The sequence below is a fragment of the Empidonax traillii genome, unplaced genomic scaffold (genome assembly GCF_003031625.1).
Source record: "Empidonax traillii isolate 1590-97213 ecotype Southwest subspecies unplaced genomic scaffold, ASM303162v1 scaffold71:size1317347, whole genome shotgun sequence".
NCBI lineage: Eukaryota > Metazoa > Chordata > Aves > Passeriformes > Tyrannidae > Empidonax > Empidonax traillii.
Genome location: NW_020955264.1, coordinates 177,699 through 190,943, shown reverse-complemented (window position 1 = coordinate 190,943; position 13,245 = coordinate 177,699). Strand labels below are relative to the sequence as shown.

Genomic DNA, 13,245 nt, shown 5'->3' with positions numbered 1-13,245 from the left:
AGCTTCATTCTGAGTTTACGTGAAGGTCAGACTTTGCTCTCCTAAAGAAATCCATCTGCTCATACAAAGTGTTACTTACAACAGATGATTCCCAGCACTACAGAACGTTATTCCACAGGGAGCTCAGAAAACCTATGATTAGAATTTAAAAAGACTACATCTTTGCTATATCTAGCAGAGCTTAAGGTCACTCTGAAAGAAGTGTAGCTCACGCAGAGCAAGACTGGTCTTAAAACCTAGACAATATGAGGAGAATGTAAAGGAGTAGGACTGAGGCTTCAGAACTGTACTATGGTTGCAAACCAAAAGTCCTAATGTAGACATAACCAAAGGCCACCATCTGTAGTTTCTGGCATGCGCTGAAGTTTTGATTCACAAGAAAACTCATATGAAAAAGAGAGGATAACCTTTCTTCACACAAGTAGAGTTCATGAGATGTGTACAATGGCTTTCGTATAGTTCTATCAGTGTCCCCCAATGCTCATACTCAGAGCATTGTTCATAGCTACAGGAAATTAAAAGCTCAAAACACAGTTGATGCTGTCTGACATGAATGGTGAGCACAGGACTGACACACTGAATTTGTGTCTGGATTTCAGAAGGAAGAGACAACTTTTTTTGGAAAACATTATCCTTAAAACCTGACATAAGACTCTTTCCTCGTAATATTGTGGACTCATGGAAGTCCTAGATATCTCAGTTACGGTCTCCACATCCAACAGGAAAAATAACCTAGTTTAGATTCTGAAATTCTTGACATCTAAGAAGAAAGGGTCTTCTGCCTACCTGAGGAAAAGGGTCCATGCTTTCACACTTTTTCGTAATAAGTCTGACAGAAGGGAATGAAAAAGGTTTTGCTTGCTTACTGCGCTCATAAGAGAGTCCAGCACACTGACAGCAAACGCGGTTCCACATGCAAAGGGCTGCGTGAGATACAGTTCTGTGTCTGGATCATCATCATCATCTTGGTCCAAGAACTGAACATTTGAATCATTTACTAAAAATAATAAGAAAAACAGTAAAATCATAAGGTGCCTCTGGGTCACCAGCATGCAATCTCACACATTACACAGTTAAAGAAAAAGAAACAGCATATGTCTGGAAACACAGACTTGTGTCTGACGTCACTGAAAATGAAATCAAGATGGATGTGAAAACGTGCATTTAAAAATCTCTTGCTTGTAAGAGGTGACACTCTTGTTCTTGAGAGATGACTATCCCTTTCCTGTAAAAGTAGTTTCGTGGCACCAGCTGCCTGCACTTAAAATGAGATACACGATGCTCTTATTTATTGAGACAATCTTGGTATTGGTCGGGTACAGTGGCTAAGGCTGTATACATGGATAGTGAAATGTTATCACAAGATACAAGGTTAGAACCCCGTTGTAAAATAAAGGCTGTCAATAAAACTCTGATATAGCCCACAGGCATCTGTTAGATGTGCTGCTGTGATTCTTACTGGAATTATCTTAATGCACTTATAGCTCAAAAGAGGATAGACTGTCCCTTTAACACGCATCTATCTGAATGAGCAGCTATTCTCTTGCAGCACTGCCTTTTGTTCAAATATTTATCTCCGTAACGTCACTTTCTCAGCCACAAATTCTGTATTAGCCAGTGTGAAAAAGAATCTACATGAGGCTATTTTAAAGAAAAAGCCTGAATAAAGTAGTACTTGCCATTTAGACTTTCTCTGGCATTTCATTGTCACAGTTAAGCCCTCTGACTCCATCTCATTCCAAATAAAAATAGTTGTTTCCTTGAGATCAGTGTATCAAGTGAACCATATTTCATGAAATATTTCATTTCCATATTAATCTCCCTCAGGCATGAAAGCACAGACTGCTTAGCTATGCCATCAGAATACCCTTTAACTTACTAAACAACAAATTAATTTCAGTTCCCATGCAAGAAAGGGAAATTAAAAACTTTTTGAGCATTTGAAACTGCATATACCAGCTATGTCCCTATTCCCCGTGTGAACATGTCTCCTGAGCCAACTTTGAAGACAGCATGAGAGCTGCTGTTAACTTTATCAAATTTCATCTCTGAAATTCTTAAGCCAGAAATTTTTCTGCCTGCTATTCTTATCTTCCTTCTCATACAGTTTAATTACCTCCCATATAGTTTTCTTTTCCGTCCACTCCTTTTCAAAACTATATTCTACTGCCCTTGCCATGCTTAGCTTACAAAACATAAATTACTACAGATAAAACCGCATAATAGCTGTCTAAATGAGATGAGACTAGGATTTAAAATTCCTGCCTTCCCACTCCCTGATGTAACTGTAAATATGTAACACCTCATTGTAATCAGAGAAATGTTCTGCCCTGGGAATCAGAAGAATTTCATCCAAGAAAACACCAATATCCACAATACTTTTTTCTTTAGTACAATACCTATGAATTTATTCTCCAGATTCTTGAGCAATATAGTATTTGAAAGCCTGCTGTATAATTTCAAAATGTGCTTTTTGAAAGCTTGTACCTTAGTTTAATTTGCTAGTTGAGAGTAGGCACTATTGACAGTACCATTCTTTTTTCACTTATATCTGGCAGACTAATACCTGCCTTAGACACCAGCTTGCTAGACACGCATGGTGTCAGTTCCCAAAATGCTACAAATCTAATGTGAATTCTGCAAGTGTGTTATCCTCAATAACTTTATCTTCCTAATGCAAGTTAGCAGGCTAGTGTTTCTATGAAAGGTCTCTGGGCCAGGTGAGGTGGGCTCGAACGTGTTGTGCTGCACCACAGGGAAAGCTCGTCAAACGCTGCTTGCAAAGGCTGGTGAGAGCTCTGTGTCGGGAGGGAACAATGCAGAAACTTGACTGCTTCTCTACAGCTTCAAAACCTGAGCTTCTGGGGAAAAGCCTACTCCCTAAAATAAACAAACAAATAGCTTAAGGGAAAGTATGATGCTGGTTTTTTTTTCCTGGTATCTTTTAGTTCCTCTTGGACTTCCTGTGAAAACTGCTAAGGCATGTCCACCAAATTGACAACAGGCTGAAGTAACAAAAAAGAAAGAGAGAGAGAGAAAAGGAGAGAAAAATTGGGGGGAGGTGAAGGGGAGGGCACCGGAAGGTGGGGACTCAGGCCAAAGAAAATGAATTGGTGAGGAAGTGCTATGAAAACAGCCGGCAGGTCAGACGAGTGTGATCAAAGGTTTACTGATGCTGTGTGAAAAAAAAAATCATTAAGAAAAACCAGAACAAGACAGTCAATTTCAACTAGAACCACAAATAAAACACATTCAAAGCAGTGCCATGAGGGTAGCCCCTCTGATACAGCCAGATAAATAAAGGGAAAGCTGATGACAGTAAGAACAACAACAACAGAAAATAAGACAGTGATGTGAAGGAAAAAGGCACTTCTTACCCAGTTCAGTTATCATAAGAATGTGGGTTCCACTGTTTTTTTCCTGACTGATTGAAACCAAAGGCAGAAGTTTGCCAGGCTTAGCTAGTAAGTAAAGTATTTAGGGGGAAAAGAAAGTACAGAAAGAGAATAAAGTAAGGGAAAAAGACAGATAAGGCTCTAAAAAATAAAACTGAAAAAGAAAATAGAGGACAAAGGACCACAGATCAAGTTTGTATTTGCCATGAAAAAAACAGAACAGCTTCTGCACTTCACATCACACCACTTGACAACATAAATACCCACAGCTAGAGTGGAAATCGGAGTCTAGTTACCTACCATCATCGTATTCTCAGGAGTAAAATATCTCATACTATTATACAGAGTTTGGTTACACATGATTAAACAGTTTTGGACCATGAAGAAATAAACAAATGGCCTCTTACAATTGATTAAATGCACAGGAAATATCTGCTCATACTTACTGTGACTTTCTTCCTTTTCTAACCTTAGCCCAAAGACCTCTGCTTATTTGTTACACTATGCAAAAAGCGTCTTGCCTGATAGAATATTTATTTAAGAAAATGGAGAAAACCCAAAGGGAGGAGAGAAATATATTTTAGTCATTCAAATAAAGTGAACCGTTACTAAACTTTCTTTAGAGGGAGTAATTCAAAGCAGTTATCAAAAGAGAAAACATAACAGTGTAAGATACAGTATGGGTAATTTCTCTGTGACTGCATAACAAGGGAAGTGGGAAAGAGATATGGGAATGTACATGAAAGGATAAATGTTAGCTTTCCTTACCTAGTTCTGTAATAATAGGGATGTTGGCTCCTGTTGTAATGGAGGGTTGACGTAACAGGCCATGGACTGGACTGTTGTCTGGAGATGACCTATCCATTCCAGGGGGTGTAAAGCCTAAAAGAAAAAAGAAAAGGAGAAAAAAGAAAAAAAAAGGAGAAAGTTTACAGAGGACAAACTATGGGGAATTCCCTATCTCTTGATTTTATTTTTTTTCCAGGAAAGTATGGTAAAAAATTGTCATTTAAAAAAAATTGTCTTAATTTTCAACAATTATTTCATAAAAGCACAATCCTTCACTGATATACAGTTTATTTCTACTGTTAGATATTTGATAGCTAATGGAGAAATTGAAGTTCATTTTGCTATCCTAAGCCTTTGCATCAAAGAGTGCAAAATGGAAAGAGTAATGCTTACTTAAAATATCAAAAAATTATAAAATTTTATTTTTTATAAAAATAAAAAAGACCACAATGTTTGAGAGGTTTAATTTTGTCTGATCAGTATTTCAATAATCCTGAAATAAACACCTTTTCTTAAACAACAAATAACATTTTAAACAGTACTGTTTGTAAATGGTAGTACAACCATGAGGAAGAAATTGCTTCCATTAGCTGGTTTTAAGTTTGATCAACAAGCAGGGTTTAAGTGTTTTCCAGGAGTAATACAACCTACACATAGTGTTTTGTTTGTTTGCTTGTGTTTTTTTTAATTTTCATGTGTACCATTTATAATACGCATTTCTATGAGGATTATCACTGTAGGAATACTGGGATGGAAGGATTCATTTTAACAGACAAAAAGAAAGAAAGGAAAGAAAAAGACACAGGTTTTCAAACAGTATATAAGACAAATCCTTGAAAAGAAACTAGAAAGAGTAAAGATGTAAAGTAAACAAAGGTGGGAGAGGAAACATGTTGGCGGCCACTCACAGAAAAAGAGATCTGGAGACCACCAAGGTTCACCTCCAAGAGACATTATGTTTTCAGCCTGATTCTCTATACACTTTGAAATGGAGCCCTTGACACTGAGCATTTTTTTGTCTTTTTTTTTTTTCCCTCCTCTTTTTTTTCTGTTTCTTTAAACAAAAAATACCCAGACAAAGCCTTTTGGAGTTTGATTATAAATACTGAAAAACAAGTAGTTATACAAAAGCCCATGCAATAGAAGAATGGAAATTCACTGTTGAAACTAAAGCATTCCACCTCCCTTGTCCATTAAAGCTGTAGAAAACATGGGAACATTAATTTAATGTCATTATTGCAGAAGTGATGGTGAAGCTAGAGGTTGACTTCAGACTTTAATACAGACAAATGTTAAGGCAGCATTTTTAGGCAAGCATTTGTATGCCAGAAATAGGATTGATCCAAGCTCACTTTAAAGCATGCATTTCTGAGAAAACATTTTTTTGCCACATTGTTCCTAAGTTCTTTGACTTCACACCTGACATCCAGGGACAGACTTCTGGTCCTCTGTCAATAGTTCTGAATTCTCCATATACTGATTCTAAATTAATCAAAGCCAAATTAATTCCTGACATAACTTCATTATCTTCTTGCAGTGTGGAAACTGTTTCACACCATTAAATTCATTGATATGTTAATCTGTTACTAAATTCAGAGAATATGATATTACATAGTTTACCTCTCTTTAGATTGGGGACCAATTTTGCAAACCAGTAAATTTCTAAACTAAATTATAATTTCTACCACATTGTACTGGTTTTATATTGTCTTAAGGATTTATGGTTCTTTTCCAGTGATAATTACCATCACTGTTAAACTGCCCCTAAACTACAAGGACCACTAGATCTGGACTTCCTGATTTAATAGGATTTAAATTTTTCTTGCATTCATCTATCCCTATGTTTTGTCTGTATCACATATAGAATATACAGGCAATAAAACCAGAATCACTGAGGAGAGACTTTCTTAGCCCTCCAGAAGGTACTGGTATGAATTTCATTCTCTCACAAGAAAAACTAGATGCAACATGACGATTGTACAGTCAGGATAACTAAGATGAGAGTGAAAAGTCTGTGAAGATATTCCTTAGCAGAAAAGAATTGGATGTGGTATCTTCAGCAGGCCTGCAAGACTAAAACATTGCCATACACAAACCTAAGTCAGTAAAACAATTCTATTTAATATTACCAGTGCATAGAAAATCTTTAGAAAGTGGATTTCTATGAGGGAATCAGAAGTGTTAACAGTCAGTCATTTAATATTGCTCCTTGTGCTGAAACTTGTGCTGAAGTGTGGGTAGAGTCCTTCTCAAATCTTCGTTCATGGAGCCTAGCCATGGTGATGTGCTGAAACTAATTCAGTAAGACCGACAGGGTGACGGTGAGTTGCATTTCCAACTGGTGTTGGTTTGCAGATGTTTCCTTGTATCTGGGCACTATGACTGATAGCTGTCTTTGGCTCTTTGAACATTTACTTCTGCATGGCAGAGCTGGAGATTCCTCAGGCTCCCAAAGTGAGTCTTACAGAGGCAATTCAGGCACCACCTCATGACTTACAGGTGATATTGACACTCTCTCAACAGCAGGAAAATGAAAGTGGGACTCCAAAGGGAGGAAGTGCTATCTGAGGACAGGTGGGTATTATTGTGACACCTTCTTCTGCAGCACGATCTAGTGTTTTAAGTCTTGCACTCTGTTATGGAATGCATTCTGTTAGGAGATGCAAGATATGGCCTTTGTCACAGTATAATAGAAAAAGCTCATCCAGACTCCTTGAGTAGTTAAGCTGGCAAGCCCAGTTGGGTTCTCTGCAGAATTACAGGTCAAAATGGCAACAGCAAGACTTTTTACACTCAGTTACCTAAGAGCAAAGAAAACTTATACTGTTCTCATGTACCCTAGGGATTGTACTGCTCAGAGCATCCATAGAGGCTCTGCTTCTCCCTTTTTCCTGAAGGCTTTCCTCTGCCCATCTCAGGATGCGTTCCCTAAAATATTTTTTAGTGAATCAGGTTATTCAGATGGTAGGAGCACATCAGCACTTCCCTGCAGTTAAAAGCAAATTGAAGTAAATTAGCATAACTGCACCTAAACATGCAAGTTCTTCTTGCCTTCCCTCCACTGCAGTGTGCATCCACATAGAGGCACGGACACGCACACTCTCCATTGAAGGCTATTTGTAGCCACCTCTCTAACCCTTCAAATATTTGTCTTCTTAGGATGGTGTCAGAAAATTGAAGTAAATGCAGCATTTCTGTTAGACAGTGACTGTCAGAAGCTCTGTAATTGCACACTGCACACATAGTGCATTCAGTCTGAAACGCAGGAAGCATGTTAAGGAGAATTTGTTTTCACCTTGAATGTAAAACTAGACTCATGTCTTGATATTTTTCATCCTGTGGTCTGGAAAGATGTAAGAAATACCTGATAATTTAATTTCCCTGCTTGTACTTAATTCAGACACTTCTAGAAATTTACTTTTAAAAATGTTTGGAATATTTTAAGGAAAAGGAAAACTGAAGTATTTGTGGATTTTGTGTGCCTGTGTTTGGAGTCACATGGTGTCGTAGACCTTCAGGCCACATTCCTAATCCCAAGTCACAAAGTAAATTCTATACATAGACTGTCTATTTTTTGACTCCAGAAAAGAGAACCAAAAAAAAAAAAAAAAAAAAAAAGTGCAGGAAAACTAACCTGCTTTATCAGAACTTTCATTTAAAGGCATGAAAAACTACAAGTGACAGCTGTGCAGATTCAGTGAATGTGACATTTTTGAATTTCTTCAACTTGACAAGTAAACACCTTAAATCGGTAATGCTATATGCATAATACATGACCTGTATTTTGACATCCATCATCGAATGCTGACTTGAGAAAATACAGGTTTGTACGTCAAGGAATAGCACCCATAAAGCAGGGAGAAATTCAGGTCACAGGGTATTAGGAAAACTCTATTTCATTACAGAAGCTGAAACAAGCTAAGGCATCAGATTTAAGATCCATTTTCAGTTGTGAAAAGATTAAATTCCTCTGCACAGAGCATTCATTTAGAAATGACATGCTTTCCTCACAACCTCTTTTCATTTTCCTTTTCATATTCCATTTTCTCCTTCAGTCCACAAACCTTGTTCCATTAATGCCCATAAAAATCGTAAAACAGGGGTGATAGTTGTGATCTTACAACCACAGTGTCTCCTTGTTCAACAAAAAGCTGAGGGAGCTGTGGCTGCAATTGCTTAAAAGGATCAACCTCTACAGTAAAATTCACATGGCCTGTGCAAGTCTGAGCACAGCCCCTCTGAAAGGAAATACAGTGACAGTGGGAGACTTCTGGAGAAGGGAATTCTGTTTGCCAACAACTAGGAGGTAAGGTACAGCAAAATCATACCATTTCCAGCAGCCACTGCATCTGGTGTTGAATTGCTATACTGGGTGAGTGATTGACTTTGCATCACTTGGTTTTTGCTTTTTTGTTGTTTGTTTTGTGGTTTGTTTTTGTTTTCCTCATTAAACTGGCTTTACCTCAGCTCATGAGTATTTTTTCTCATTGTGGGGAAGTGAGCCAGACTGGCTTAGTTATCAGTCGGGGTCAACTTACTACCATCTGTTTTAGGGATAACCACCACAACAGAGTCATAGAATCATTTAGGTTGAAAATTACCTTTAAAACCATTGAGTCCAACCTAGCACTGCCAAGTCCACCACTAAACCATGTCACTAACTGTCACATCCAGACATCTTCTAAATACCTCCAGGGATGGTGACTCCGACACTTCCCTGGCCAGTTTGCTCCAATGCTTGGCAATTTTTTCAGTGAAGAAATTTTCCCTAATATCCAAGTGAAGCTCCCCTTGGCACAACTTGAGGTCATTTTCTCTTGTCCTTTCATTTGCTATTAGGTAGATGAGACCAACCCTCAACCTCACTACAACTTCCTGTCAGGTAGTTGGAAAGAGCGATAAGGTCTCCCTTATCAAACTGGGGAAACTTCAACAGAAGGCAGCTCACTCCTGCCCTTCTCTGAAAAAAGGTGATGTCAAACAGTGAACTAAGTATATCCTGTCTCTGAAAGGAACACAGGTTCTGGGCTTTGCCATGCTTAAAATCAGTGAGGTCTGGCAGTCAGCAGTAACTGCGTCCCTCCTGGCAGCAGCCCCCCTCTTTGAGAGGCAGGGACTCCCATTCCCTAACTCAGCTACCCTGCCTGAAGGAGTTTGAGCCTGCTACAATTCTCTGCAGAAAGCTGCTGGTTCAATGTCTTGATTCTGTGCAAAGAGTATTCCCCAGCTCCCTCTAAGATACTACTGCTCACAGAAGTAGGTAAAAACCTAACCACTGCATTGGAGGCAAAATCCTATCTCTTTAAAGATGTACTCATCTTAGTGGAATAAGAACCCTTCCTCCCTAACAGAAGGCAAGGTCTTTTTACCAGAAGTTACTGGGGATCCAGGTGCTCCCCAGCTCAGAACTCAGCGGGGCCAGGTGGGTATAAACCCTCCCTGTCTCTTACAAACCACCACCCACAAAGGGATGAGCAGTACTGGGCTTATGAGCACAATGCTTCCTGAGCCAGGCTGGCCTGTGGGCCTCTCAGGGAGGCACTAACTGGGGCTCACCAGTAACATGCAGGTATTCTGAGAGCCAGTGGCACTGCAAAGTTCAAAATTAAGGAATGTTGGTGTGGCTTAACATGCCTTCTTCATACTGAAAGCACCACCAATTTTGCCCTGCTTATATGTTGTTTGGAGCAACTGGCCTGATGGCCAAATGATCTGCTGATTGTGCTGGGCATAAGCTGCTAATTTTTTTCCCCATGCAGTTCACTTTACTGAGTAATGTCTCATGAAATGCAGGAAGGTTTGCTCTTCATAGCAGTAAATATATTCTTTAAGTTTACTGATGGCCAATAAATGTTTACTCAGGTTTTAATGTAGAAACAAATTTGTCTCATGGATGTGTACCACTTCTGTTCCACTGACTCCACTGAGACTCAGATGGGCATATTCTCAAAGTGGACTTTTATGTTACATTTATAAAATATCTTCTGGATCATAATGGATCCTTTATGATTCTCTTCCCCTTTCCCTGTGCCCCTTTCTTCTCTGCCATCCTTTCCTTTCAAAGTTGTATGTTTTACTAAACTGGAACTCTATGCAGGCAGCAGGCACTTTCTCAAACTGAAAATCCACTTGGCAGACCTAAAGGTTGTGGTCTTGTCATTAAAGTACCATGTAAATTGATAGTGCCCTTTAAATAATGCTATTTTAGGGAAAGATGCCATGGCATTCACTGGGTAATCTATGCACTAAAGTCCTCAAAAGTATAATTTAAAAGACATATATACTATTAACTAGCTCTGGCTCATCTAAGCAGTATGAAACAATAATAATATTTTGAGCATATATGAATAACACACAGGTGGTGCACTGCCAAACACACCCCTGACAAGTTATCATGCAGAAATATGGGACAAGTATTTTCATTAAGCAGAGTCAGCCAAAAAGAAATAATTCTCTTACAGAAGGACCTCACAGTTATATCCCTTTGCTACTGTTTGCTGACAATATCCATTAATATTCCTGTGCATTCAGTTGAATGATAGACTATATCTGTTATTCTCCGAAGTACAGCCACTTGGGTATACCTGGAAAGTTCAGCAGCAGTCATGCAGCTAAAGAGCCGCTGACATTCATGGGAATCTGTTACAGCCATTCAATTTAGAAACAATTCTAGCTCCAGTGTCCCATGTGGTCTGAGACAGGGATGTAGTTTGGCCTCAAAACCTGGAAATCCTAAATTCTGGTTTCATTTCTGACTTTTACTGCAATTTTTGCCTAAAGATCTAAAAATCTCCTGGAGATTATCATTAAAGCTCTAGAAAGGGAGAGGAATGTGGAAGACCAGATGTGACTGCACAAGCTCTCAGCTCTTTCAGAGACTGCAGCATCTTCAGAGATGCTCCAGGCCCAAACATAGGCCAAGGTGTATCTACAGAGAGCTGAGGGTGAAGAAGGACAGCTTTCTCAGCTTTACTCTCCAGTGCTTTGGGGCTGGAAGAAGCCCTGGAGCTTTGAGCTTTGAGAGATGCTGTCAGAGAGAACAAGCTGTCCATCTTCCTGCCAAGAAGGTGCTCTTCTCTGATGTCTGTTCATTCCCATACTGTTGAATTACAGAGGCCTATACTAAAAATGTCCAAATCAAAGCTCAAAAGGAAGCACAGGGCAGCAGGACCAATACTAGTTTCTGCTCTCCAAAGTGTGAGATCCATTCCTGGATGTCTTAGTGGCCCTATGTGCTGAAAGTGTAAATGATTTATAGGTCTACTGGTTCTTGGGCTGCTCTAACAAGGCAGGATTAAGCTGTAAAAACAAAGATCAAGAGAAGGATTGGAGTTTCATCATCTTGAGGTTTAGCATTGAATCACACCACATTCATTCCATTTTCAACTGTGAACAGCACAATGTGTTAAAAATAGCATTATATTTTAAGCCTATTGCAGAATCATGTATAACTTTGAGGATTTTATCCACAGATAATTATACAATTCTTTTCACAGTCCCAGTGTCTTTTGAGTTTCACTATTAAGCATGCACAAAAAATGAAGATGAAATCCACCTGAACTGCCTGGGTTTTTATTGTTGGCTTTGTAGGGTTTTTTTCCCTCTTCACAAAACCTCATATGGTAACTACCCAAACCCTACTTTTGCCAAGGTTCACCACAAGCTTACACAACCCAAAACTACATAAACAAAGGGGCTTTATTTAATAGCGCTTTGCAGAACATAGTCTTGATGTTCACTCCTTGCTATTTTTCTCACTTTAAGTAAGATAATATGTAGTTACTAGCCATAGCACTTCCCTCAGGTTTACTTGAATGGAAACTTTATTTCTCTCTACCTTAAACATTCCTGGTCAGTATTAGTCTGAGAAGAACTTCTTGCTCTCATGGAAAACTAAGGCAAAACGAAATTAAATGTCCTTTTTGTAGCAACTTTCTCTAAAACAAAAATTTTTTAATTGTCCCTACTCTCTATTTACCATTTAATAGTTTTCTAAACTAGGTGCTTCTAGGGCACAAAGTTGGTAACGTCTAAGTGTAGCACAGGTTTGTAGCTAAAATAATTTATTATATAATGATGCTAAATTTTTTTCAGTTGAATCATTAATCAACCCTGCATATTTGGACCTCAGGCAAAAATAAATATTCTGAATAAAAATTATCAAATAAATTAAGCAATATTACCTAGTTTAGAGAGACAAGTATTCAATAACTACAAACAAAATGGAAAACTCACCCTTTAAAATGACATATAGGCAAGTAAAGCAAGACTATACATTATGTCATTATATAAAAGAAAGCAAATTTTTTCTTAGAGAAAAAGGAAGAGAAAAGCCAGATATCATAGCAAGAAATCAATAAAAGTATTTTGATAAATGTAACGTTGTCCAACACATGATTGGCAACTACTGAAACATAAATTAAATGAATTTCCCATTGATGCTTATGGGAAAATTATGCAGATTAGAATTTGATTAGGTTTTTATCATGAGACTCAATTTGGACTTTTAATCTATTAAGCTCCAATAAATGAGGCATCTGAATAGCTCCCCTGAGCAGCAACAGTAATAACCACAGCAGTCATTTTTTGCAATATGGAGTCTGACAATTTCTTTAGCAGATGATTCCATGTCTTTAAGTACAATTACTTTGTAACTTCTACAAAAACTTCAGGTGTTTGCAGCAAGGAAATGGATACATACAAAATGCTTAAACAGACATTTTGTGATAATCAACATCTGTCACCCTGTTCTAACAATATTGTTTTTCCATCAACTTGGACTTACTTATGGTTGACTTCATAGTCTGTGTGGGCTAAATAGTGCCAGCAGACTTGCAAATTACTCAAGCTGGAACTGAGCTGGAAACCTATGGTAAAATGTCATTAAGTTTTCTATAGGCTGGGTCAAAACTAAAATCCCACATTCAAGGCTGTCTTGGGGATCAAAGATTGAACTGTGAAAGCTAAAGCCTCATTTTATCAAAGAAATCTGAATTGAAATCCCAGAGCTGATCTTTGAGGCAGGTTGGATTCAGATCAAGACCACCTCTAATTTATCTGG

At 38.3% G+C, this 13,245-nt stretch overlaps 1 protein-coding gene across 1 annotated transcript in view; it reads right to left on the bottom strand.

Moving 5' to 3' along the window:
• Window positions 1-13,245, bottom strand: part of LOC114055902 (calcium-activated potassium channel subunit alpha-1-like) — a gene marked incomplete at its 5' end in the record, with an annotated part of 191,679 nt that overhangs the window by 19,412 nt on the left and 159,022 nt on the right. The window contains 3 exons of the mRNA XM_027880516.1: window positions 867-997; window positions 3,378-3,461; window positions 4,164-4,277. Coding sequence (XP_027736317.1) covers window positions 867-997; window positions 3,378-3,461; window positions 4,164-4,277 — 329 coding nt within the window. The remainder of the gene's footprint in view (window positions 1-866; window positions 998-3,377; window positions 3,462-4,163; window positions 4,278-13,245) is intronic.